The sequence below is a fragment of the Crassostrea angulata genome, chromosome 5, assembly GCF_025612915.1.
Source record: "Crassostrea angulata isolate pt1a10 chromosome 5, ASM2561291v2, whole genome shotgun sequence".
Taxonomy (NCBI): Eukaryota; Metazoa; Mollusca; class Bivalvia; order Ostreida; family Ostreidae; genus Magallana; species Magallana angulata.
In genome coordinates, this window is record NC_069115.1 from 49,536,082 (window position 1) to 49,563,085 (window position 27,004).

General features: G+C 31.1%; 3 protein-coding genes across 3 annotated transcripts; 1 reads left to right on the top strand and 2 right to left on the bottom strand.

The window, feature by feature from the left end:
• Window positions 1–2,243: 2,243 nt before the first annotated feature.
• On the bottom strand, window positions 2,244–6,216 carry LOC128185601 (ficolin-2-like). The gene is made up of 4 exons (XM_052855190.1): window positions 4,235–6,216; window positions 3,804–3,900; window positions 2,983–3,147; window positions 2,244–2,721 (listed from the first exon to the last, which is right to left on the bottom strand). The coding sequence occupies exons 1-4, from the start codon at window positions 4,358–4,360 to the stop codon at window positions 2,450–2,452; spliced, it is 660 nt and encodes a 219-aa protein (XP_052711150.1). The 5' UTR covers window positions 4,361–6,216; the 3' UTR covers window positions 2,244–2,449.
• Window positions 6,217–8,329: 2,113 nt separating this feature from the next.
• Window positions 8,330–12,205, top strand: LOC128185787 (DNA ligase 1-like). The gene is made up of 2 exons (XM_052855450.1): window positions 8,330–8,448; window positions 9,610–12,205. Exon 2 carries the CDS (start codon window positions 9,698–9,700, stop codon window positions 11,978–11,980), a length of 2,283 nt encoding a protein of 760 aa, XP_052711410.1. The 5' UTR covers window positions 8,330–8,448; window positions 9,610–9,697; the 3' UTR covers window positions 11,981–12,205.
• Window positions 12,206–13,078: 873 nt separating this feature from the next.
• LOC128185788 (receptor-type tyrosine-protein phosphatase beta-like) lies at window positions 13,079–25,981 on the bottom strand. Its single transcript, XM_052855451.1, has 21 exons — window positions 25,893–25,981; window positions 24,667–24,779; window positions 24,173–24,242; window positions 22,646–22,768; window positions 22,366–22,500; window positions 22,093–22,206; window positions 21,794–21,883; window positions 21,325–21,483; window positions 20,282–20,380; window positions 19,842–19,907; window positions 18,917–19,010; window positions 18,640–18,738; window positions 18,387–18,462; window positions 17,926–18,004; window positions 17,757–17,830; window positions 17,420–17,557; window positions 15,233–15,340; window positions 14,997–15,157; window positions 14,687–14,822; window positions 13,700–13,769; window positions 13,079–13,263 (listed from the first exon to the last, which is right to left on the bottom strand). The coding sequence occupies exons 2-21, from the start codon at window positions 24,733–24,735 to the stop codon at window positions 13,220–13,222; spliced, it is 2,004 nt and encodes a 667-aa protein (XP_052711411.1). The 5' UTR covers window positions 24,736–24,779; window positions 25,893–25,981; the 3' UTR covers window positions 13,079–13,219.
• Between the last annotated feature and the right edge of the window lie 1,023 nt (window positions 25,982–27,004).

Genomic DNA, 27,004 nt, shown 5'->3' on the forward strand with positions numbered 1-27,004 from the left:
TGATCTAGCAGAATATTGTACGTGCTGACAAGGTCGTTGTATTGACCACATAACTTAAGGATTAATGACTTCAATGGAGAATGTCGATATTCTTGTTTCATTAATTTGTTTTGTCACTTAAATCGTTTTAAAAATTATGCATACGTAGAGTATGCCCTTGCGTATCGAAACAACTGAGAGACAAAAACCTTTCATGTGCAGGGTGATGAAGGTATATTGCGATACATTTACATCTACGAAGTATGATTCCCTCTATTTCTCACGCAAACTTATAGTTAATTCATAGCTCTATAGAAACAGCAAGACTGAAATCTACACGCCTCATTTATCGATTGATCGAAATCTACAGCTGCTGAAACTGACAAGAAAATAACAGGACAGATATCGACACGCCCTGTTTATCGATTGGTCCAAACCTATAGTGACCTAGGAAAAATCACGCACTGCATGAAATGACCATGACGATGTCAGACTCAAAATCTCACAGGAGACGATTTGGCTGTTTCTTTTAGCTAACTTACTTACATACATTAACAGTAATTCAGTGAATTTTACATACTTTTCCTAATCAATTTATCAATTAGCTTAAAAAGCAATGTTGTTATAAACAATAAAATGCTTTCTTTGATGATTCATTCGGGTTATGAAGGTAGTGATCATTGCCGAAATTTTGTTTTGTTTTAATAAGTAAGGAAGGTTGACGATTGAACACGTAGAGAATCACGTTTATCATAAAGTTTTGCTTTTAGGTTACCATTAATGTATTTTCTAGTAAAATATATAAGTATAATACAGATGACTATGACTTTTTTGTATCTTTAATCACCATCCCGAGAAATGTCATTTTTCATTTTTCTGTTTTCATAAATGATTTTTCTAACTTTACTTCGGTCATTTCTATTTCTCATTAATGCATACAAAAAGACGTAAGACAAAATCAACACTGCATACATAAAAGGCTATGTAAAAGTAAAGTCATCCTGTGTATAAAAGTGAAATCAATATCGTAAAAACCAGATTGGGATGCAGTCCGATATTCAAATTACCCTAACAGTACTATTACGAAAGCAAAGGCATACCTTGTACCACAAAAAGTATCTTTTATACGCCGTTTCTGTAACTGATTAATCTAATTTTTAAATCTTTTTGAACACGTAAATTGGCTAACGATCATCAATGGCTAATTGTGCTGGCCGATATTATATGTTATATTTTTTTCAAATTGGCAACATGCACAGAGAGAGAGAGAGAGAGAGAGAGAGAGAGAGAGAGAGAAAGAGAGAGAGAGAGAGAGAAAGAGAGAGTAAATTAAAGTACGGCTGTTCTAATCCTAGACTACTCATTCCAATATTAGATGAACCCGTCATGCATATTTAAACGTCTTATCATCAATCAAGATCATATAAGTCTAAATTCAATATATTTGCAAAGCAGTGAGGGGGTTTAAACAACATATTATTTTATTGTAACCACTATGACAAAAATTCTTGATTGGAAATTAGCATGTTCTTAATTGCGTATCGAATTAACTAAGAGCAAGAAAACTCCATATGCAAGTGATGAAGGTATATTGCTACACAAATAAGGAAAGCTGACTATACAAACATACAGTTATCACATTTGTCGTAAAGTTTTGATCTTAGCTAGGTTACCACCAATGTCCCTTTCCAGTAAACTATTCAAATATGAAACAAATGACGCAGGCTCTGTGGTATGTTTTATTTCAAGTTCACTGGGATATGTCGAGATAAGTATAGAAGAAAGAATTGTTAATTGATAATACGTCGTCGATATACTGGAATATTGATTTTTTCACGTACAAATTTTTGAATCAATTCTGCTTCACATGAATACAAAAATAAGTCTGCTAACGATGAGGTGCAATTGGTCCCCATGGGAATTCCAATAGATAGTTGGAAGACCTGATTTCCAAAACCTACAAAGATGTTCTCTATCAGAAACACAAGCATCTTTTTAATGTAAACATTAAAATACTGGTGTGCATAATCCGATTGGCTTTTAACAAAATAATTTTGCAAACGACCGATGTTTAAATCACATGATCCATTTTATTTTCTCTCTCTCTCTCTCTCTCTCTCTCTCTCTCAAATATTAAAAAAAAAATAATGAATATTTTTTTTATTTTATTAGATAAAGAAGTATTGACATTTAGACCACATACTCAGTAATTTTTCTAACATTGTATCAATACAAAATATAAAAAAGGTGTTGCCTGTCTTCAAAAAACACAATCAAATCATAATGGGAACTAATGTACTTTGTTTATAATAGAAGTCTTTTTTCATAAAATGAATGAAAATAACACTCAAAACAAAATTAAACCTTATTTAAATAATGGTATCAAAATATATCAATTATATAAAAACTGTAAAAGATACTTTATAACAAATCAAAAATCATCGCCAGTATTGATGATGTGATCCAGTGTCTAGGCAACTCGTCTTACCATGAACCGAGTTGACTTAAGCGAATAGAACTTAGTCCGCCAATGATGATAAGTTACTCCTACATTGGACAGAGTGGTTTCCCCTGCCAGGTACCGGCCGTTAGGATTTGCACAGTTACAGGCGCTGTGCCACCACCCAGATTTCTTTAAAGCAGCACAGCTACCCGTAAACAAAGAGTCGTTGTCTTCATCCCATGTGGAAAACTTAGTGTTGTTCATATTATTATTAGTGGTTGAACTTGTGAAACAGTCCTCTATAAAAACAATTAATACAGTCCAAAGAACTATTTTTAAAATTCTACAACGAATCGGTTAAATGATTATTGTTTTGTAGTGTTATTCTTTATTTGAATGTCACATCTCAAAACATTATCATTAGAATAAAACAAAAACATACGACATTATATCCACGATTTGAGTCTAAAAAATGAACATATCGACAATAATTGTAAAAATAGAGCATAAAAAACCTGAATCGGGAAAAGTTTTTGACACATGAAAGAAAAAAATCTCACCAACGTTCCCGGAGAATCCTGATATCGTGACGATGTACTTGGTTGATTCGTTTCCTACGTTAAAACTGGTGTATTTGACGTAACGTGTCTGGTTGTCAAAGTCCTCCATGTCCATCCTCATTTCATACCTTCCTTGGCTCAGCAGATGGTGTAGTTTCTCATTACCTGTAATAGCAGCGAAAAAAATAATAAACCTTCAATGATTAGAATTGCAATGAAATATGCAGGAAACTGGAATTGTTTAACCCTACATCCTGATCACTTAAAAATAAGATAACTGATGTTTAACTTTTCATTTTTTGTACATATTTAGTTTTCTTAAAAATTGACCAGTCCTTTAACATTTTAAGTACCAGTCCACATAAAATTCAGACAAAAGGTGATACATGTAGGCTCTCAGATTTTGATGATATTTCACAAACTAGTTTTTGATGGTCCAAATATAGTGTATGTAAAATAAAAATTAAATTCATGAAACGTTACTATGGAAATCAGTTAAAGATAGTTTCCTTAGCAACGGAGTCGAATTTGCTCAATGGTTTCGGTAAACTATCACAATTTCAGATGTTAAAATTTAATCTTGAAGAATCAATTTGATTAAACAAAACCTGATATCTTAAAGACATTATATTATACACTATAATCATCACCAAAATAGATAAAATAGATAAAGGAATTTATTTCTACCGATCCTCAAAAGATAGGTAATTTTCAAATTTTGCTGAATCAGTTTACAATCAGTTCATACATCAGTTTAAAAAATGTAATATAAGACCTTCTAATTAAAGTAATCTGAATTTCAAAAAATGTCAAAATAATACCAAGCCAAAACTCAGATCTCAGATTCCCAAATCCGTTCTTGTACTCAATCCATGGTCTGTAAAAATCCACAGAACCATCTTGTCGTTTCTGAAACACCTTTAAAGAGTAAAAGGTGATACAATATCACGGGAAAATAACACGAGAAATCTATATGATAAACAATATCAAATATTGTGCTACATTTTTGAAATTCACAATAAGTTTTTAGTTGTGATTTACTTGGATTTTCATATGCTTTTCTCTCAGACACAAAACGTATTTTGTGTAATCAAAAATAGTAAATAAAATAGTATCGTGTTGTTAAAAAACTGTTTAATGATAATAAAAATAATAATAATAATAATACTTATTATAATGATAATAATAATGAAAATAATCAAAATAATAGTGACAATGGAGATGATGATGATAATGATTGATCTGGCCGTACTGTCCAGCCGCCGCCATCAGTCTCCATGTCACAGAAAACGGACACGTGACCTAGGAACGGTAGCTTTATTCTGTATAGTCCACTATTTAGACCACAGTTAATGTTGTGAAGGGATGTACAATCCATCGGACTGTCATTTTCTGGAAAGAAATAATTCCGTCAAAAATGAATGATAAAAATGAATGTATTCTCTCAAAGCATTTATTAGTTTTTTTATTCTAATTATCTTTTTTTCTTTATATGTTTATTCTGTTATTCATATATTAACATTTTAAGACCACATCTCGAGCCGTTAAAATGTCTGCAAGAAAATGTGGACACATGAGTTACGGCCTATAATGGAGTAACAAAGATAGAAACCGTCGCTTTTTTCAACTTCAATGGACCTGTATACCACGCGGCTATTTTTTTTTCTCTCTTAAAGATATCACCCTCTTCAAACATTGTTTACCTTTTATTATTTTGACAATAGGCGACCATGTGAAAATTATTATTTGATATAATATTTTCCAAAATATACAAATTAGCCGTAAAGTTGGGTGGTACATTAAACTAAATTTTTTGATGATATTGTCTCCCCACTAATATGGCAAAATATAACGGACAGTTGTTCTGTGCATATTTCAAAGATTCTATCGGGAAAAAATTGGGTAGGTGTTTTCCTTTCCTGGCCGTATGATGAGCCATGTATGACTTTTTGGATAAAAACGATAAAAGGTCAGCCTCGACTTTGCAATTGTGTTTGTCAACTACAACTCAATAACGCATGAACTAGCAGCAGCTAAGAATAAAGTAAAAGGAGACATGTTGATTATCACATATTAAAAGAACCTATTGAATCCAAACTGTATAATGAGCCATCAGCATATTCTGATATTTGAAACCACAGTGCGATGTTATCGGGGCTTATGTTACTCGCCTCACCATAGTCTCGGGGATCTAAATACTTGGGGCGGGGGATGGAAGGGGGGGTTGGTCCTATTCTCAATCACCTGTGGTAGGAACTATAAATTCATATAAGAAAATAAATAAATCGATTATAAAATTTGTCGCTGACATTATCGAAAACTCATGTTGGCGAACTTGTATAGTTTCAGATGTGTAATTGTTGTTAACCTAATGTATATTGGAACTGCATTAGAGAATAATATATTACCTCCCAAAAATAACATCTGAATACCTTTTATGTTGCTTAGAATAAATCAATCTGACACGTGAAGTTATCACTTTCTGTTATATTCCTATGTTTCAGGTTTTTTAAATACGATCTATTTTTTTTCTGAACGACAGTGTTATATCTTACATAAATACCCTTTTTACAAAAAGATTATTTTTTACATAATTTGGTTCTAGTTATTAAAACATAACATTATGCAAAATTACACTTTACTATGAGATTAACAAAATTGAAATATATTTCACAATACAGCCAATTATATAAAACTAACTTTCTCAAATGTACCGAAATGCGAAATCATGTTGAACTTTGTGCAGAGGTGAACTCTTTCTGCTGTTAAGCACACATTCATTTTATGTGATATTCTCATAGGAGGGGGTGATTTAGAAGAAATTTCACTTTTCTAACTTATCGTATTTGAATGTTTATCATTGTAGGTTTCCAGTGATAGATATATTACTCTTAACTATTTCACATTCAGTTAAAATTGATTCCGTGCCAAATCAGCAAACTTCGATATAATACATGTATTGAAAATAGCGTACCACCAAAACAATATCCGAGAGAACTGGGTTTTTTTTAAATCGAGAGAACGAATTAATAATCTGTGGTAACGAGTTAGTAATTTTTACTAACGGATTTTCAATTCCAGAAAACGAGTTGATAATCTGTTGGAACGAGTTGTGTAATTTGAGATCTCGAATTACTTTTTGTTTTGTTTTTTTAAATCAAGATGTCCCTTCAAGGCTTCCGTATCTGATTATATGTATCTCAAAAGTTTTATATTGTCTACTTCTTTTTTATAAAGTTGATAATACTTGGGCATTATTTGAGCTTTGCAATTTTATATTTAAAGGGGCATGGTCACGATTTTGTTCAAATTTTATTTTAATGTTTTTATTATTTACAATGCTTTAAAAATGCATTTCTAATGATCAAATTAAATTTGAGAGTCATTCGTAGAGTTATAAGCAAGATACAGGGCTCACAATTCTTTGTCATGTAAACAAGGCTCGTGCCCTGTTTCTGTTTACATAGGGTCAATATACCAGCTTATTTGTCTATCTTTTTATTTATTTTAAGCATAGATAAACAGTTCCTAATGTTTATCACATTCATTTTAGGTTTAAAACTGATATTTTACCTCAACGTTCAAAATGTAATCAAACGCTTTGTTGACATAGCGAAGAATTTTAAGCTCTGTAACTCGCTTATAACTCAACAAATGCCACTCAAATTTCAGTTGCCTATTAAAAATGCCTTTCGTAAGCATTGTAAATATTGAAATCGGAAAAATAATTTTTGACCAAAATCGTGACCACTTTAATGATGGTCAGCGTTCGCGAACCTCGCAAAATTTTCTCGCACGCAAATAAGACTGTATACCGAACGTGTCAACCATACGTTGGCCTGAATTTTGAAACTCTAACTCATGCTCGCAGTTATGGGAGGCAAAAATTATATAAAGTGGTGACATAATTTTATTCTTGTCAGACCTTCTCCATCCCTGAGGGAACCCATATTTGCTTACGTTTTTTATGAATAAAGTAGTATCGCATAAAATAATTACGCAATTTGTATTGCTAAGTATTCATTGTTAGGTAAGAACGTTAAACACAGTGAGTATAATGTAACCTAACAGAAAAATGTATAGCAGTCTTGTCCATAATGATAGCTTCAAAACAGTAACTACTTAAGTGTAAGAGATTTTTGCTGCATGCATTTGTTACTAACTATAGGACCAATATTCAACAATATGAATATACCTTAAGTTAAACTCTCTGTTTTCTAGAAAAATCAGTCGTGTTTCAGATAAACCCTTATTTTTCTCATTTTTAAACTTTTCTTTGTATATTATTTTATGAAAATCAAATGTTATAAAATTTTGAAATGAAAAAACAAAAAATCGTAGAAAAAAGTTTGCATGAATTTTTATTTAATCCACGAAAATGTGAATCTAAACCCTAAAAAAATATTTTAGGCAAACTGCGAAATGAAATAATCACTTAAGACTAAAAAAAGTATAAACTATATTTATGGGTTAATAGGACGAACCCCAAAAAGTTGAGTGGAATTGAAAAATCAATTGAAATACTGAACTATCACAAAAATATTGGTATGAAAGGTCCTCTGTAAGAGTTATCTTTCTCTATTTTACATGGTCTGAAATATCTTGGTACCAATTTCGTGATAAATATAGTCTTGAAGAAAAATAAAAAACGAAAAAGTCCAGGCTAAATATGTAGATATACAGTGCTGCTTATAAAATTGTTTGAAACTGACAAATTATATTTTTGATAATCGTATTATACTTGCGTATACATTCAACTCCATTAACAGTTAAATTGCCATTTCCTTTTGTATGTACAAACGGTAATAAAAACAGCCTCGGGCATATCAACAGATACATTAGTTGCCCTTACACATGCACGTGTGAAAATGAAAAACATGCCCTTTCCCTTCTCGAAATCCTGTTGATCCCCCATTTGGCCTGCAAATTGCCACTGCTGTTGCTACCTATAATGTTTTGAATAAGATACATTAATTTAATTCTAAACATAATATTGCTTTTTGAATGACTTCTAATGCAAATCCAATCTTTCACTACAAATGTTTCAATTACATTTGGACAGTTAGGATAAATATTCATGAGAGAATTATCACATATAAATTAAAGTTGAAGTTAAGATGCCATGTCTGCTTACCTTTATCATGAGTCATGTGTGCATGTTTGGTTGCTGTTACTGCAGAGATGACCAGTGTACTGTCAATAGCAGGCACATAGTAAACAAATTCGCGTTTTCCGCACATATAGCTGATAATCAATGTTACTAAAAAGCTTGATTTGCTAATAAATTTTTCATACTTTCTAAGCGTTTTGATCATTTCATTCTTATCTCATCTCCCACGTGAAAAGAGTCCAATAAACGGTGCTTAACTATTTTATACCACGATAGAATGTTATCAATCCGGAACAAAATTGCATGGATGTCAGACATGTTGTCCACCTTCAACATAAAATAGCCGCCAAAACCGGGTTAGTATCTATTTGGTGTAACTTTTATGGTATGAAAAACATGTTTGATTCGATTGTAAAATGCTTTCTAAATATTCATGTAACAAATATATGTAACCACACCTCTTCCCTAAAATTGCTGATTTTTTTAAAATGACGAATAGATAACCTTGCCTTTTATACTCGAGGTAAAACCTCATGAATGTATAATTTCAAAAGAAAGAAGGGAAAAAGGACAGAAGGAAAAAATTGTTATTAACTTTGAAAATTAAAGTAGTTCTGATCAAATCTGTCAATCCAATTTTTTCAAAGTGTGATACAGCTTAATTCTAATTTTGGCTAAATATGAAACACAGTTAATTTGAAATACTTAAACTATAGCCTTTGATAAACAAAAAACTTATTATTCCGATAAGAACATTCCTAACGATATATATTTCAACATGTTTCACCTTTCGTCGAGGCCACCTAGGCCCTCACAGTTGAATGTTACGACATTTAAACTCGCATAACCTAGATAAGTATATATCTGTGTAAACAAGATGACAATGGAGCTGATAAGAGAGTAGAATGGCGTACAATTCAATCTACTTTGAAAAGAAAATTGTCGTCATTTTCGTGCGACTTTAAAAACAAAGCATAGGACACTTGCATTTAAAATACCTATAGGTTTCTTTATGTGCAACGTTTCAGCACGCTTAAAATTATGTTTTAAAAATTCCATGGTGAAATAGCAGGGCTTGTTTTACGGTCCCAGGAGGGTGTTTGTTATTCATATGTTGAGAGCAGTTTAAATTCAATACATGGCTCGAATACAAGCAACCTACTACTTTGCGTCAGAATTATATATATATATATATATATATATATATATATATATATATATATATATATATATATATATATATATAACAAATGTCTGAAAGCCTTTTTGACGATATCCAAACGTTATTTTTTCTGATAATTAGCCCTTGTCATGACTTTAATTTTTCTGTTTATTATTCTATAGAATAAATTGTTACTCCCATATCAGTATAATTATCTTAAGGTAGCACGCAAATCTGTAGAGAATCGACCCAATTGCGTTAAAGCCATTTAAATTTTGCACTCAGTGCAAACATTACCGCTCGATTTTTAGATTCTCAAGAACCGACCAACTGAATAGATTTTGTCTTTTGCTAGACTTGTCACTGCGCGACCAAAGTATTGTGTTCATTGGAAACCAAACCCGGAGGTATAAATACAAGGCATACATACTGATATTTCTGGTATGTCGGACACAGAGTCATCTGCAAGGAATTCCGATGATTCAGATGAAGAGGTAGAGGAAGACGAGGACGAGGAAGAAGATGATGAAGAAGAAGAAGAGTCCGAGGAGGTGGAGGAGGAGGACGAAGAAGAAGAAGAAGACATCGACGATGAAAACGCTGATAGTGACACAAACGGTGAGAATGATGAAAACGATGAAAACGATGATAGTGATGATAGTGATGATAGTGATCATGATAAAAGTGACTCAGAAAGTGATTCAGAGAAAACATCAACTGAAAGTGAATCAGACGACGATTCTGATGGTGACAAAAAGAAAATGAGGGGACCAGCGGTTAAAACCAAAACAAAAACACAGCCTGAAGTCATATCAGAGAAAGAAGAAACAAAAGAGTTACAACAGAAAAACAAATCAGACGACGAACAAGGAAGTGAAGAGGAATTGAAAGGCCTAGAGCAAAAAATCGAAACAGAAGACAGCAAAAAGAAAACCAAAATACACCCACAACATGTTGAAGATAAATCAGTCAAAATAGACTCACCGGTGTTAAAACGAAAACGCGACGCGGACGATGATTTTACAAGTAATTCTAAAAGAGACGAACAAAAAAGTAATGATACAGTAGAAGACCTAGCAGCAAAAACCGGAAATAAAGAAAACAAAGAGGAAATCAAAATTAAGGCACAACATGTTGAATCAGTAAGAGAAGAATCACTTGCGTTGCAACAGAAAAGCCATTTACCTAAAGATTCTAACGATAATGACAATTCTAAAAGTGACCAACAAGAAAATGGGAGGAAAGTGATAGGCGATGCGCCTCAAATGGAAAATAAAGAAAGCGAAAAGGAAACTGAAATAAACGTGCAACCTGTTAAATCAGTGAGAACAGTATCACCAGAATTACAACAGAAAAGCCACTCAGCCAAAGGTTCTAAAGGTAATGACACTTTGAAAAGTGACAAACAAGAAATGAAAGACATAGCAGCTAATACTGAAAGTAAAGAGAGTAAAGATTCTAAAGGTAATGACACTTTTAAAAGTGACAAACAAGAAATGAAAGACATAGCAGCTAAAACTGAAAGTAAAGAGAGCAAAAACAAAACCAAAATAATCGCGGCACAACCTGTTGAAGATAAATCATTGAAAAAAGAATTATCAGAGTTACAACGGATTAGCGACTCATCCGACAATTATAAAAGTAACAAACAAGTGATGGAAGTTAAAGTCCCAGCGGCTAAAACTGAAATAAATGAAAGCAAAAAAGAAACTAAAATAAATACACAACCTGTTGAAGCTGAATCAGTACGAAAACAATCCTCCGACCAAGCAAATAAAGCATTACCTACTGAGAAAAAGGAAGCAAAGAGGGAAGATTTTTCGCAAACTACAGGAGTCCCAGGCACATACGTTCAGGTCGACAGGTGTGATGTTATATCAACAAGACGAGTGGGAACACAAACAAAACTGAAACATTATAATGTATGCACATTTACTAGTGGGCTGATAAAAAAGGTAAATATGCAAACGTATACATCAGGCCTGATTTCAAAATCCGACCACAGCACAAATACTATTCAAGAAAGAAGGAAAGACAAGAAGACTCAAACCAAAGATAAAAACGTACTAGAGAGACACCTCATAGTCAAAGATAACGATTCATCGGAGAAAAAGACAACAGATAGTAAAGACACAACTAAAAAATCAGATGAAAATGAAAATGAAACATCCGTTCAATTAAAACGTAGAAAAGTAAAAGTCCCATTATTAAAATTATCACCCGAAGAAGAATCAAATTCAGCCAACTCGACCGAAAGTACGGAGGATAGACCGCCACAGCCTGATTCACTCTCAAAGAAAGCAAAAGACATAAAAAGCATTCAAAAACTTCAAAAAACACCCATTGAATCATCTGGAGTATACACCGATAAGGAATATGATAAAAAGACCAGAAAGGAAAAGGAAAACATTCGTAGAAGGGGGCGGAGAAGACCACAGTTATGCAATTTTTCAAAACGTCATCCATCGAGAGAATATATACCAAAACCCTCCAAGAATAAAACATTACATTTCCGACGTCCAACCTCAGCAGGCCCTGTTTATAAAAGGGAATTGATAAACCCCATACATCGTCCAGGAGACTCAAAGAATAAAATATTACTTGTTCGCCCAAACTCAGCAGGTCCAGTTCATAAAAGGCAGTCTAAACAACCAGAAGGAACTGCTTTATCTATGGCCCAATACAGAATGTTATACCACCACCGCTGGGCAGACATTTCATGCTGAATATCTCAGTTTTAAATGATATATGCACTGAGCTCTAATATATGTGAAGTATTGATGTATTGGTTATTGGAATTTGATCTGCGGCAGACGAAAAATACTCAGAAACAAATTTCTTTTTTGTAATAGAAAAGCGAAACTATATAAATAATATGAGTTATAAAATAAAACTATTTACAAGACGTTTTGAATGTCATTGTATTGTCGAAATGCAACAAAAAGGGTTTAAGAAAAAATACATATGAATTTATTCATTAAAAATTGATAAAAATACACAAATCTTGTTAAAAAAATGGGTTCAACGTATCACAGTTTGTATCGTTCAAATGATATAAACCTTGCTAAGAAATATACAACGGTCATAAAATGAAGTGTCCATTACCACAATTACCTTCCAAGATTCCATGTCAATAAAAACGTAGAGCAGAGGAAGAGAAACACATGTTTTAAAATTGATAGCGGTTATTTCTTAGTTTTTGTGCAATTATATGATTTATATAATCGTTATCTTTTTTGCTTACACAAGCACATTTGAAACAAGCGAATAGCAAAAAAATCAAGACAAATGGCAATAATAGAACTTTCACACACAGTCTCTGCATGAATACCAATCAACATTGATTACACTTAAGGCACGCCATACTAATACAATAGTTCGCATCCCTGCAAATTACTGGTGGCACGTGGTTTATAATTTGACATTTTCGTTTTTGCCGTTAAAATTGCGACAAAAAGTTTATCGTGTTTATAGATTAGTTAAAAAAATATATTGAACATATATAGATTTAAAAACTTTCTTGTCGTTTATGGGTAAAACTGAGTTCTTCTGACAATATAATTCTCTTACTGTTAGCGATTTAGTAGTGAGTGCCAATCCCCAGCTTACCTAAACGAACAGAGTATGCTTATTTAATTTTTCATTTCGGCGGTTATTTTCCGATAGAAAAATATTTGTTTAATATTAAAAATATACATTTAGCATTAAATTCTTGGAGATGCCTAAGTCTATTTAGGATAAGCAAACAATAAGAACAAATAAGCAGAAACAATACACGACAGAAAACATTTTATATTTTGTGATGAAAAGACAAAAACACAAAACAGTTTTATACAATTAATCGTATACCTTACTATATGCTACTAAAAATAAAAGAATAACCAACTTTCACCATTACTATTGACAATAAATCAGTGAGCTTGATAATACACAGAATTGAAACATGAACGTATTCCCGATATTTTTTAAAATTCTCTGCCATTTGTAAGCCTCTCGTACGAATGGTCATCTGCAAAGAAGCATTTGTAGTTATTATTTGTTTAAAACAACCTTAATTTTATTTGATTGTTTCACGACATCAAAAAAACTATAAATAAAAAGGAATGAGGGTTCTAAAAAAGAGAATATAGGTTCTTTATAAGAAATAATTTACACTACGTTTAGGTATAATTTTACCATTAGCAATATATAGTCATAATATAATTATCGTATATCACTTAATTACATGTATAGTGGGTTTTTTTCATTAAGAATAAATGTCAAATACATATCAAAATGGATTGGTTTGTGAAAAACAAGATCCTGATTTTAGTCTTAAACCAACCCAAATTCAGGACATCGATCTTTCGAAAAACACAAGTATAATTTTAACAACGGATTGTATTTACCAAAGACATCGACATTATTGTATATAAATACATTGTATTTTTTCAATCAATACTTACTGTTGAGGGATTCCGAACGGAGATTAGCAAGATATTTATCCAGACAATTGTGAATAAATCTGAATTGTTCCTTATTAGAAAATAAGATTGTAAAATTTTAATGGCACTCTATTCCAAAGTAGATGACTAATGGTATCACTTAGCATAGACGCCCCCTTTCTTTGCCTGAGCCAGAATTAACAAAATATTAAGGCAGTCATTTTTTCTTGTAATTGGTTTATGGTCATGTTTTTGTGAATAAGCCTTACTTATATTATCAAACTTGATTTTCCTGATTTTTTAAATTTACTGTCTGTGTGCTTCCTAAATACTGCTTACTCGTTGATATTTTATTGGACATTGAATATTTCCCCGCCCCAAAACTATGTGCCTGGAAAACGTACGATTTTTTTACGAAGTATTTCAAACAAAACGAAGCACTCATAAAAAGAAATGTCAACATGTTTTGCAAAGAACATGTTCCATCATTAGGTATCTTTCTTAGTTTAAATAATGCTTTTAATGCCTCTTCGGTTCAGATTTTTATTATATAAGTGTAATAAAGTGTTATAAAATGTATGATCTCTTACACTTAAAGACATACAAACTCCTTAATACCGTAAAATTTAAATGAATTTTTGCATGATGAGTAATTTTATTGGTCTTTGCGACAAATCTATCATAATGGGCGTTAACATTTTACTATTTATAACACGTATACTACATATAAATGTAAAAAATCAGATTAAAGATAAAACAATGTTTTGCGGTCCTTTTCAGTAAATGACAAATTATAAATCAATTAATACAATACCTTCTCTAGACAAAGAAGACTCAGATGGAAGCTATATATATTTAATCTTAATTAACCATAAGTCAAGCTGCAAGTGATTTTTACTTTGCCAAAATGTCATTTATAATAATTTGTATTTTGTAGTAAGTTTTAAGGGTAAAATAATTGATGTATTATTTATCATTAAGTCTCATTCAGTAAATAGATTTAATTACCAGGGTCCTGACCATCTGTGGTCTGTTATTTCTGAGAGATAGCACAACATCACGGATGTCAATGGAGTTTTTACTCAAAACTTGGCGTAGAAGCAAATCAAGGGCGATAAAAACACCTGTAAGTCCACTTCCATCGCTTAAAAAAATAAAACGACTCGTCGAGCTGCTGCATACTATTGACACACACGCAAAAATTAATACAAAATGTCATGAATTGAAAAGCAAATAATCTGCACAACCCTGAGGGCAATGCAGAGGGACACCGTAAGTGTTCAAATACAGCATGCACAAAACACACATAAACATTTACCTGCAGTGAACCAGCAAAGGCGCGTTAAATTTCTTGAGACATTCTCTGAAAGACCGCACCGCCATGAGAAAATCCACAAACTCGGCTGTTGCTGACATTACATTTGCTGATGTTCGGATGAAAAACTGAAACTCTGTAACCGTCTTAGTTTCTCCGTTATCCTGGAAAAAAATCTCACGTTCTAACTGAATATTTTAAATCTGCAAATAAAAGTGTGTATTATTGCATGCACTCACGTTAGCGATTAAAATCTCCCTTGACATTCGAGTTTTGAACAAGGATTTAGACTGTTCTTGGACAAGCAGAGATCCAAACCATTTCGATGTTTTACTGCACAGACCATTCTATTAAAGAATGTGTATACATCTTAAATGGCTTGAGAGTTTAAAACACACACAAAAAGAAGTCAATTAGAATTAAAAAAAAAAAAAAAAAAAACTGTGAAGTTGTAATTTAATATTTGTTGATTTTTATTTACACATTCTTGTTTTTTTTCTTTATTTCTAAGCAAATTGCATTCAACCAGACTTAAGTTGCAAAAAGCATGTTCATGAAAATTGCTTTAAATTTTCAATTTCAAGGAGAATCGTGAATCTTTCATTTATGACAGGTAATAAAAAGCTCTGGTAAGACCATGGGTAACGGCTCAATATTTAACAACAATATCGTAACTGATTTAGTCATTGTTATTTTTTATTCATTTATTGTAGTATTTGATGATAAAATTCGATTTTACCGAACATATTAAATAGCTTAAAGTTTCATAACCTATACTCATATAAACCGGGTCTGAAAAGTTCATTCGTTTTTATCGACCTCTTTTCGGTTGAAAAAGCATTATCAGTTCAGTCTAGATTTTGAATTTACTCCAATACACAAATTCTAACTAATAGCATTTTCTATGCCTTAATGTCATAGTGTTAATTTTTTTGTTTCGCACTTCATCACTACAGGCTACGCTTTTATGTAGATTTAACAAACAATTGTATCTGTTTGCTTAAGATTTTTTGTCAGTAGTGCAGTTACCTTTTATAATTGAGGCCCCTATTTAACTTCTTTAATTGAATATAATTTCAGACATCTTTTTTTATAATATCAGCAAAGGAATTCATTCTTTCAAAATACAACATAAATATACATTATGGTATATAAAAATATTATCGCATAGCCCACTAACTCCGTCACTACCCTAACTCCGTCACTTTCGGGAAACTCCTCGCCGTTTGAAATCAAGTACGAGTATGACGTCATTTTTTACATGTCAAAAATCTTTAATCAAATATCAACAATTTGCAACGGTTAAATTTAAGAATGTGTCAAAATATATCAGAATTAAACCTTGTTCATTTTTTGCACCATTAATTGTGTGAAATCAGCTAAAACTTTTTCACAGGAGCAATAAAAAATATCGTTATTTCTGACATGTGGGCCCATTCGATCATTTACGGTGGTCAGTCATTTTTAATGAGGTCAAGATGAAACATTTCACATGTAATACATTTTTGATTACGGTAATTAATACATTTTTTTTCAGTCCGCAATAGCCTTTATGCACTTCTCTTGATGATAACGTCAAATCGCCCATGCCGATACTTTTGCCTTATACAGGGTATAGATTTATCCGATATATCGCTATTTAGAATATGCTACATTTCTAAAATTGTAATAAATAAATAATATAATAAGTAATATATTAATTAATGATATAAAATATTTGAAATATGTAAGAATATAAATCAAACGGCATCCATACATTCTGAAAAGGCCATTTTGATTGTTGTTACATGGACCCATTTTTTATTCTGGCGATTATTTCATTTCGATGAAATAAAATACAATTTAAATTGTATGCACCATTTTTACTTATCGTAACTTGGCCTAAATACAAATGGAGTTTTAACTTAATTGTTAACGTGTTTTCATTCCCTGCCATATCATAGAGCATGTGGGTGACGGAGTTAGGTTCATAAGATATAATAAGCACGCGTGATAAACGTCGTATTCAGAGGGCTTGTTTAAATAAAAATTAAAATATTTTTGTTCATAATTTTATAAATTACATTGTTTCAGATTATATTTAGTGATTGCAAATGATAAAAACCATAGAAAATAATTTACAGAGAAATGCGGGAATTTTTCTGCTTATGGTGACGGAGTTTGGGTACTCGGGGATATTTGAAACCATTTAGAGACGAGATTTGTAAAACTCTGAAACATCAGTACTGCAGTACTCATTAAAAAGTAGAAGCGTTGGAGAAATTAAATGTTGACATGTAGGTATTGAATTGATTCGGTGTGAATTTAAAGCTATTTTTTAAGGTTTAAATGTCTTTAAGTAAAACTTTTAAGATGATTTTACTTTTGGGTCTTTTGGATTTTTTTCTTCGGAGGGGGAGGGAGGGGGCAGTTTTCTACGACTTAACCCTTGATTTTCCGTTTCCGTCACAAAGAGTAACAATGAGTTGCACATCCTGTTCCCAGACCATCCTCCAGAAGTTGAACAGACCGAATGAAAGGATTGGGTCAGCAGCAGCTATGTACTCTCTGTCAGACTCTATCCCCTATGATAAATTATCGGTTACTCGTACATTTTTCCATAACTAAAACACCAGACAATTTATATATTTACATGTTAATTTAAACACCAACTGTTTGGAAGTATTTGAATTAAATTAAACAAAAAACTTTTGTTAAATATTTGAGCCACATTTTTTTTCTGTGATGCATTAACAATATCGTGAATAAACTGAATGAACTCACGGGTATAAAACTTACATTGATGTAATCCGATTCGTTCTCATAAGTTTTCATTAAAATTACTCGACTTCGGTCATCTTAAATGTTTTTTGAAAGGACATATATTAGTGGAACTCAACTTAAAATACAATTCTTAGTGATAAACACAACACATATAAACAAATGTTCGTACAAGCCTGGATGTCGCTGAAAAGTTCTCTCTGCTTTGTTGCTATTTCAGAAGAATAAATCTGACTGGAACTTTTAATCTCCTATACGAATATTAACACTTTACATGATAATTATTCTAAGGTAGCATATTTGCATAAGGTTAAATTATACATGTCTTTGATAGACTAATATGGAGGAAATTTTATAACCACTTTTGTATTTGATGGGTTTTACTTGTCCGTCGATATACAGTTTTATAAAGGAGATACTAACAAAAATAGCCTCTGAATATTTATTGTAGGAAATGTTTATTGTGAAGATAAATAAATCAAACAAGGTATTTTCTGTAAACGTTACGAAAAGTTATTTCTATTAAAATTTTAATGATTAATTTAATTTTCTAATGTTAAACACTCATTTAAAAATAGAATTGGATTACATTTAGACCTGCTAGAAGATTTCTTTAAATGATTGTTAACCTACCTCGAAAATATTTTCTAGCATATTGTACTCACTAGCCAATTTCAGATACGATGAAAACTCTGCAACAGGTATTTTGCTGAATAAAATAATGCAAAACTTAATAAACAGATTTTTTCCTTATTCATTTTTTAAAAGTTCATTTGTGGCTTAATTTGCTGTCACTAAAAACAAAATAACCCTTTACTGTGTCTGTAAAACAAACATACTTACATGCAGTATTCTAATTTTAAGAACAAGTTGATATTCTGTATACCTGTTTTGTCGCGATTTGGCTTCTTTCATTTCTGATATATAGCCATATTCATGGCGACTGACGACACTCTCAAAACTTTTTCTTCGAGACTTTATCGCCCTTTGAAGTAGGATTGTTTTTAATAAGTCATGACTTTTTTATTCATTGGTGTATCGGTTCTTTTATATGTGGACATATTTTACAATTATCGAGATTAAGTTATAACTAAGATGGGTTCTTTGTCCACTTAAAAAAAATACTGAAAATTAAGGTTGATCAACTATACTGTAGATCTCACCGCTGTTTCTTCATCCTTAAGCTCATTATCACAGCCACAACCAAAACCAGACACAAGACTAAGGCTCCCGACACTATATACACATATCTGAAATCTTTCAGGTAAACTATTTCCTTAGAAATTATTATTGTATTTTGAGTAATTTCTATGAAACTTTGATATTAACGTAACATTTTTTAATCGAATTTTTTTATGACACTACGACCGTTCAAAAATGTTTCACTTATATAACACGATTCATCATTAAACAAGACCATTGGATGGTCTATCTTACTCTCATTAACCGTATGTAAAACAGGCTGTAGTTTTTCTTCGATGACGACTCGTTAAAGGGGCATGGTCACGATTTTGGTCAAAATTTTATTTTTCTGTTTTTATTTTTTTACAATGCTTCAAGAATGCATTTCTAATGATCAAATGAATTTTAAGAGTCAATCCTAGAGTTATAAGCAAGATACAGGGCTCACAACTCGTGCCCTGATTTAGTTTACATATGTTAAATATACCAGTAAAAATCTTCTTCAAACTGATTTTTCTATGTTCTTATTCATTTTAAGCATAAACAAAAAGTTCGTAACGTTTAACAAATTATTTTTGGTCTAAAACTGTAATTTTTACTTCAACATTCAAAATGTAAACAAAGGCTTTGTTTACATAGCAAAGAATTGTAAGATCTGTAACTCGCTTATAACTTAACCAATGACACTCACATTTTGGTTGCAAATTAAAAATGCCTTGCTGAAGCATTGTAAACATTAAAATCGAAGAAATAATTTTTAACCAAAATCGTGACCATGCCCCTTTAAAGTTATCTTCGACCAATATCAATATGTATTTATTTTCCTCGTAGTATTTACAAACATTGAAAAGTTAGAAGTCTGACATCTATTGGTTAAAACGTATTAAAATAGATTCAAATACTTACAATCCATTTTGTCTTCTGCTTGTGATGAATTTGCTGTAACGTTTATTTCTTGTGCTATTGTTGTGACTAAAATAAAGCAAATTATGTTTAGTAAGTGCCCTCTTTATACTTATTAATAGCTGTTAAAATTCAATAAATTTTCATTGAAAAACTATAAGTATTTTCATGGGCACTTTAAAATATTTTAAAATCTTGAAATAATTTCATTTTACATTTTTTAGCAAACATTTTCTTGAAAAACAGGACTAACCTTTGCAGTGGTCTAAAACAACCAACAGTTTGTATCTATAAAAAAAACTACTCACATTTGTTTTCTGATGTTGACTATTTAACCATAGCTTTATTTAAAAATGATTTATGACATGGAAGGAGTTGTAACTAAAATTGTCTTAATTTTACGTCATATAAAGTATATAAATCTCGTTCATGGATGTGCCTACAGCTTGGAGATGTTGAAGGGCTAAGAATGATGGTAGGCGTTCGCCTCGTTGATTGTTTTACCAGACCATCTTCTGTTTCCCTATTGTTCGTTGTTGCATCTAAAAAGATAGTTAAAAAAAGAAACTGTTACTCTGAAAATAAATTAAAAAGAAAAACAATATTTCTTTTTGATATCTATATAGAATTCCATACCAACATTTGCAAAATGGAAATTTCGTCATATTAAAAGATGATTCCTTATTCCTTAAGGAGGCATGGTCACGATTTTGGTCAAATTCAATTTTTTGTTTTAATTGTTTACAATGCTTTAGGAATGCAAAAACTCGTGTCGTTCTAAATGTTTAACTATGCATTTCAATGTTGTTTATTTAGAGTCAGCATTGTTCAAACATATTATGAAAAAAGAATCAAATGGTTTATGCCTGATCATTTGACGATTGTATCTATTTGTTTCTTGTTTAGCTTTAATATATGCATGATAAACGTGGATTCTTCCTTGTTCGTGTTGACATAATATATGTCGATTAAATGGATAATACTCTTTATTCGCATTATACGCGATAGAAATAATTTTATTACTTTGACGAAACGACCATTTTCCACTTTAATCAGTAATAGTGTTACAGCACTCACTGTAATAAAGTAATAATAATAAAGAGATGGTTTCAGAGTATTTAAAAGCGCATTCCATTTCGAATTTCGTTTTGTAGTGTACACTTCATTTTATATTTATATATTTTGTACCCTACAAAAGATATGACATAATTGAAAATTTTCGTTGTGTCTGTAAACTCGTTAAAAAACCTACAGCAATTGTTTTCCATGTTATATTCAACTTTAATATTGTGATACTTTTTCCCATATTCTTTTTGTTTCTGAACATCCATATATTAAATGTTCAATATTTTCAATTTGTTCACAACTAACACAGTTTTTCCAACATCTTTATCCCATTTATTTACATTATACTTACATTGTACATTAATACATGTATATTTCATTTTAAGTTCATTTTTTATCACATGTAATTAAGTATAAATACCATTTGTTGTAGTTTCTAAATTTGCAGTTTCGGCAATCACTGAAGATGGTTTAGTGGTGGTCGCACTAGATTCTGGAAGTTCTGTTGTTGGTTTTGAAATAGTAATTGTAGGTGAGGCCCTCTTTATTGTGTACAGATTACTAAGGTAATGCCATGTAGCTTAAACACAAAAGTTAACATGTTTATATAATCATGTACTAAGTATTCAAACTTATATTCTCTTTTGATTCCACTATTATGAAAATAACACCAATAAAAAAACACAAAAAAACATGTATGTGCAGTAGTTATTTCAAACTCATAAACTTGATATATAAATTTTTCGAATTGGGAATGCAAACACAAAAAGGTTACAATGGCAGCTGTATGACATTTCAAATTTTAATTGCGACCATGCGTGTCCATACATATTTAAATTTAGGTTGTTGTACATTTTTTATTTTTTTAACAGAATGTATAAAACATTTACCATTTTCTTTTGACGCTTTAGTGACTAGTATTGTGCCAACGCCCACATTGTTTTGTGTAATTTGATCGCTCGTTACAGTAGTCGATTTTGCTGTTCGAAATAAAAAGATTTAGTTAAGAACAGTTTATATGCAAGAAAGTTACTTTAACAATCCATGTTTATTTGTAATATTTTATTTCATTAATTTTATAACAGAAGCGTTTTCATTAAAACAGATAAAAATATATTTAATCAAACAAGTGTTTGCAATTTATGTATTGATTGACACATTTGTTACGATATTGTGTATCAAAGCATACCCTGGACACAAAGGATGGATGTATCATTCAAGCTGCAAGTGCATGATTCATTTAAACAAACAAGATCATCAACACAATCCTCAGCTACGTCGCACGAAAACCCCAAAGGTTTCTCTTTGAACGAGTAAAGTAAGTACATGATATCATAAACGTTACCTTGGTATATCTTATGTGAAAATTAATAAAAAGAAAATTGGTCTTATTATCTGTTATCGTAATAAAAGAAAATACGTACGTCAAATAAAGGATTTTGGTACTAAACTCGTAACTTACTGTGTGTGCAGCCATACGTTTTCTCCGTATGCACAAAGTTTGTGTTGTTTATTTTGCAAACACATGCAGAACCTTTGCATACAAGACCCTCAAAGCACTGCATGTCATGTTCACACGAAGAATTGTATTGTTTTTCTACAAAACGTGTGAATATCAAAATGGGTAACAAGTACGTTAACAAAGATACGATCAAACTTTTTCGTTTTAATTCATGGCAATGATTTTATCGTCTTCACATATTTTTGGCAAACACATTTACGCATAAAAACAATTAAAATACTTTTTTTGCACCCTTCCTGACCATCAAAGTAAGTGTCTGTGTCTAAACAGGAGCATTTCATCTCAATGCATCGAAATCCTCTGGCGCATTCGTCACTCGAAGTACAGTTCCCATTGTAACCAACTACATTTAGAAAATCATGCATTTTGTTGTAAGAAAATAGTAGAATGATGCTTAACATTTTCATAACCAATTAAGGTCAAGACGTGGTAAACAAGTTAAGCTTACAGTTTAATGAAATGTAAGATAGGAATTCTCTAAAGAATGCTTTCTAACAAAATTATATTAAAAATAGGTGCATCCGAAATGAATTTTCATTGAATTATAACAAAAAATATCAGGTTTAAATCTCTTAGTATTCTTTTCCATTACTTACAAATGAAATATACTCAGAATACAGAAGTCTCTCAAAAACGACATTCTGCGATATATTTACCTGAATAAAGTGAAATGAAAATCCGGATTACTTTGTACATAATATCAAAAAAATATTTAAAAAAAAATATTTATTTTCTATATAGTTCCTTAATGTTAATACATTTGTGATATGATTTTTTTTTCAATAAACTTTATAACAATAGCTTTGTTTAATAAGGTGTATCCAAAATGAATGTTTTGGTAAAGAGGTTGAAAATTTGTGTCTTAAACCGTCACTCTCAAGGACTAATAAAAACAATTTAAAGAAAAAGTCAAGGATTTTCTATTTTTGGACAAATTATATTTATTCAGAATTCTGCAGTCTTTCGTAAAACAGTATCTAAGTGTTGAACAAATTCTTTAATATCCCAGTAATATTAAATTAGATTTGTATATCCGGATTACTTTTTACATGATACGAATGGAACATCAAGAAGCTGTTTTATATTTTACATAGTTCCATTTTCAAAAGGCATTAACTGTATTTCGCTTTTTGCTCAATATTTCGATTACCATAAAAAAAAACTTTGGCCGAAGCTACATTCATTCAATTGAATTTTTAAAAGGCAAGTTTTCTGTTTTGAAACTCTGCTCTAACGCTTCATGTTTCAATAAACATCCAATAATAAAAAGTCTACAGAGTTTTGCAAAGCAAACAAAATGAAAAGTACCCGGATGATAACGTTGATAAATTGTTCGATTAGTACGGAGAATTTCCGAATAAAAGATAAAACATTTTCCATTATAAATTCCTTCAAGAAATGTATTTTTGTTCGTGTCAATTTTTCCATAAATCTTGGAATATTTTGAGGAGACTCGAACACAAGCCCAAACACATTTACTCTTTTTTGAAATATAATTATATTTTGTGATGTTAAAATATTGTCCAAGGCTTTAACCCTATGGTTGAAATTGTGCAATTAAAATGGTTTCCACTTATTTTTAAAAATGTAAATGCTATATATATTTCATACTGGCTTAAAATTTCCTACATGAAACAGCAAATGATTTCCCAAATCAAAAAGCTTTGTTAGTAGATAAATAATATATGACAATGATGATGCAATACTGAAAAAGGGTCGATCAAAGTGTAAAAATTGTTTACGTTACCTCGAATTTGGAACGGTTGGTTGCTCTGTGAAACATTGGTCTCTCCTCTGGCAAAGTGCAGTAAGATATGCTAAAAACATTAGGAAATTGTAAATATATGAATTTGTTAAAGATAATATAAGCTTTCAAAATACAATGTATATATAACTTTCAGCTAAGTTGATATTTCAGATTAAATTTTGTACGGCGTCCGTAATTGTCGCTGTCAAGGAAGTATCGTTTCTATCACAATCCATACGACCCAACCAATAATTGGGGAAACGGGAGGAATGCATAATAAATGTCATGAATGGTTTTAAAGGTTTATCTTTTAACACATTCCCGGAGAGCAATGAGACCCCGGGCGCTATGGCTATAAAACTTGCGAGCAGAGTTCACGTTTTATAATTTAAATAAAAGGGTTCTGGACAAAGAGAAAGATCATCTATCCTATGGCACTAGGGTCCAAACGGATTTCAAAACTCTTCATTGATTCTTTTCAACATTTAACTTACCGAAACTAGCACACTGGTCATATATAGTTGTCTCTGTGTTCCAAGGAATTCCAGGGGAAAATTCTGCATAATTAGCTATCCTAATAGTATATGTAAGGGGGTCTTTTTAGGTTCTGGAAAAATCATTGAAACATTGCAGAAAGTCAAAAAAATATAGTAAATGTACAAATTGTACCGTATTGTTTGGATTTTTTTTTTTACAAAAAAACCATACGGTTTATGTGTTTAAAGTACATACTTAAATTATTTGTACAATAAATGCATAGAAATGTGAGTCATCACAAGCTTTACTTAGACTTCGGGATAGTGATGTTTCAATAATGCATGTATAATATACGATGCTGTAATTAACTATGATAAAATGAATAACGAACAACATTTGTAATGGGTTTTTTTATAATAGAGAGGATAATCTCTAAAAACGTATTTTCATATAGAGGTCAGGCGGTTTTGGTCTTTTTAGATTACTGTGAAATCATTAGATTTTGAGGTGCCTCAATTTCCGGGAATTCGTGGGTACTTCTCATCCATGAATAAACATCCTCCATGAATAAATAAGTTAAAGTTTTAATGTCATATTTTCTAATATTGGTACATATGTTAAGTGAATACATGAAATTACATGAAATCCCCACAAACCTGAGAATTTAAGGAATCCACATAAATTAGCCCCCATGAATTTAATTGATTTTACAATGTATTAATTTGAAAAGAAGAGCTTCGGTAAAGGTCTAGGAAAATATTCAAATTTTTAGGTGGTGTGGGTCATCTGTTGATATCAATGTGGCTGAAGGTATATTATAGTTAAAATACTTATATCGAATTCGTGACTCACAGATTCTTAGTTAAGAAAAAAATCTTGAAATTATACTTATTTGATTGTTTATTTCGATAATAAAGTACGTCACAATATGGAGGTGTCACATGATACCTTAAAGCGGAAATATGTAGAATTTTTCTTTCCACAATAATAGTTTTAGCTTCAAAGCTCATATAAAGATATCTAAGATATAATTTTATAATTAATTATTTGATCAACAATCTGCTCAATTTAAAGATATTCATATATGTTTACCTAATATTGAGCCCTATCACAACTTCCTGGTTCATCAAATAGAAGAAATAATTGAACTGCATTCAATGTTATCAAAATAAGTAATACAACAATCTAACAAATTGTGATCCTAACTTGTTAAAAAAAGACTTCAAACATTTGTGTCTCTTACCTTTCAGTAAACTAGTACTTAAAAACTATCCGTTATTTATCGCCGTTTCAATTACTTATATGTATTGATTTCCTCGACTATGATTTGATTTGAGAGGACCGAAATGTTCTTTAAGGTCCCTAAATATCTCAGTTGTCTGGTCTCCTTCGCGTATTTCTTTTACCATTGAGATTAAAGGTGTTGACAAATCCAGTTTTGCAAACCCAAATTTTTAAAGATGTGTTTTCCCAAACAAGATACACATAAAGTACAGTAGATTATTATGAATGTTTAATCAAGTTGTGTATAGTTGATTGCTTGTTGCTTCATAATTATTAATTATGTATATTACTTAAGGATTACGTTTACTCAGGGTTTGAGATTTCAAAAAACTATTTTTACAAAGTTCAATACCTGAAGTCAAAAGTTGTTTCAAAATCACAAAATAATAATGTCATTAAAAAAATCGATATTGATATCCATGTTTTTTTTTTTAATTGAGGAAGATATGCTACGATAAAGGTAGATTAAAATTGAAACAGAGGAAATTCGGACTTTTTTTATTTTCTTATTTTCCCTAATTTTTGCAAAAGTTAAGTTTCTACATGTTTTTTCCTATTATTTTACATATTTTATTGTATTATCTTGTATATATTTTATATCACTGTCTGGCACGCGATCGGAAAAATCTTTAAAATACCCAAAATTAATTCTATATCAAATATCTCGAAAATTTGATCATTGACCCTATATAATGTTAATTTAAACAGAATACAGACAATAAAAGTAGTTTTAGGCAACCAATGGTTTGGAGCTCCTATTAGTCAGGTTTTTTTAAACTCGATGCAAAATGGGTACAAATTTGAAAATTGATAGAGGAAATTTGGACTAAATTAAATATAAAATATGAGCTTAAAACAATTCATTGAAATATGAAATTAGTAAGGCTATTCGTATTTAATCAGCTTTTAACTAACAATTTCTTTATCATTTCTTATAATTGCAAAATGAAGAAACCCTTGGAAGGGTGGACAATTTTGACAAATTTTTCAATAAACATTAAATGTCACTAGCATAAAAAGTAGGTCATTGACCTAGTTTTTCGAAAATGAAAAACAGCACCATAATAGGAG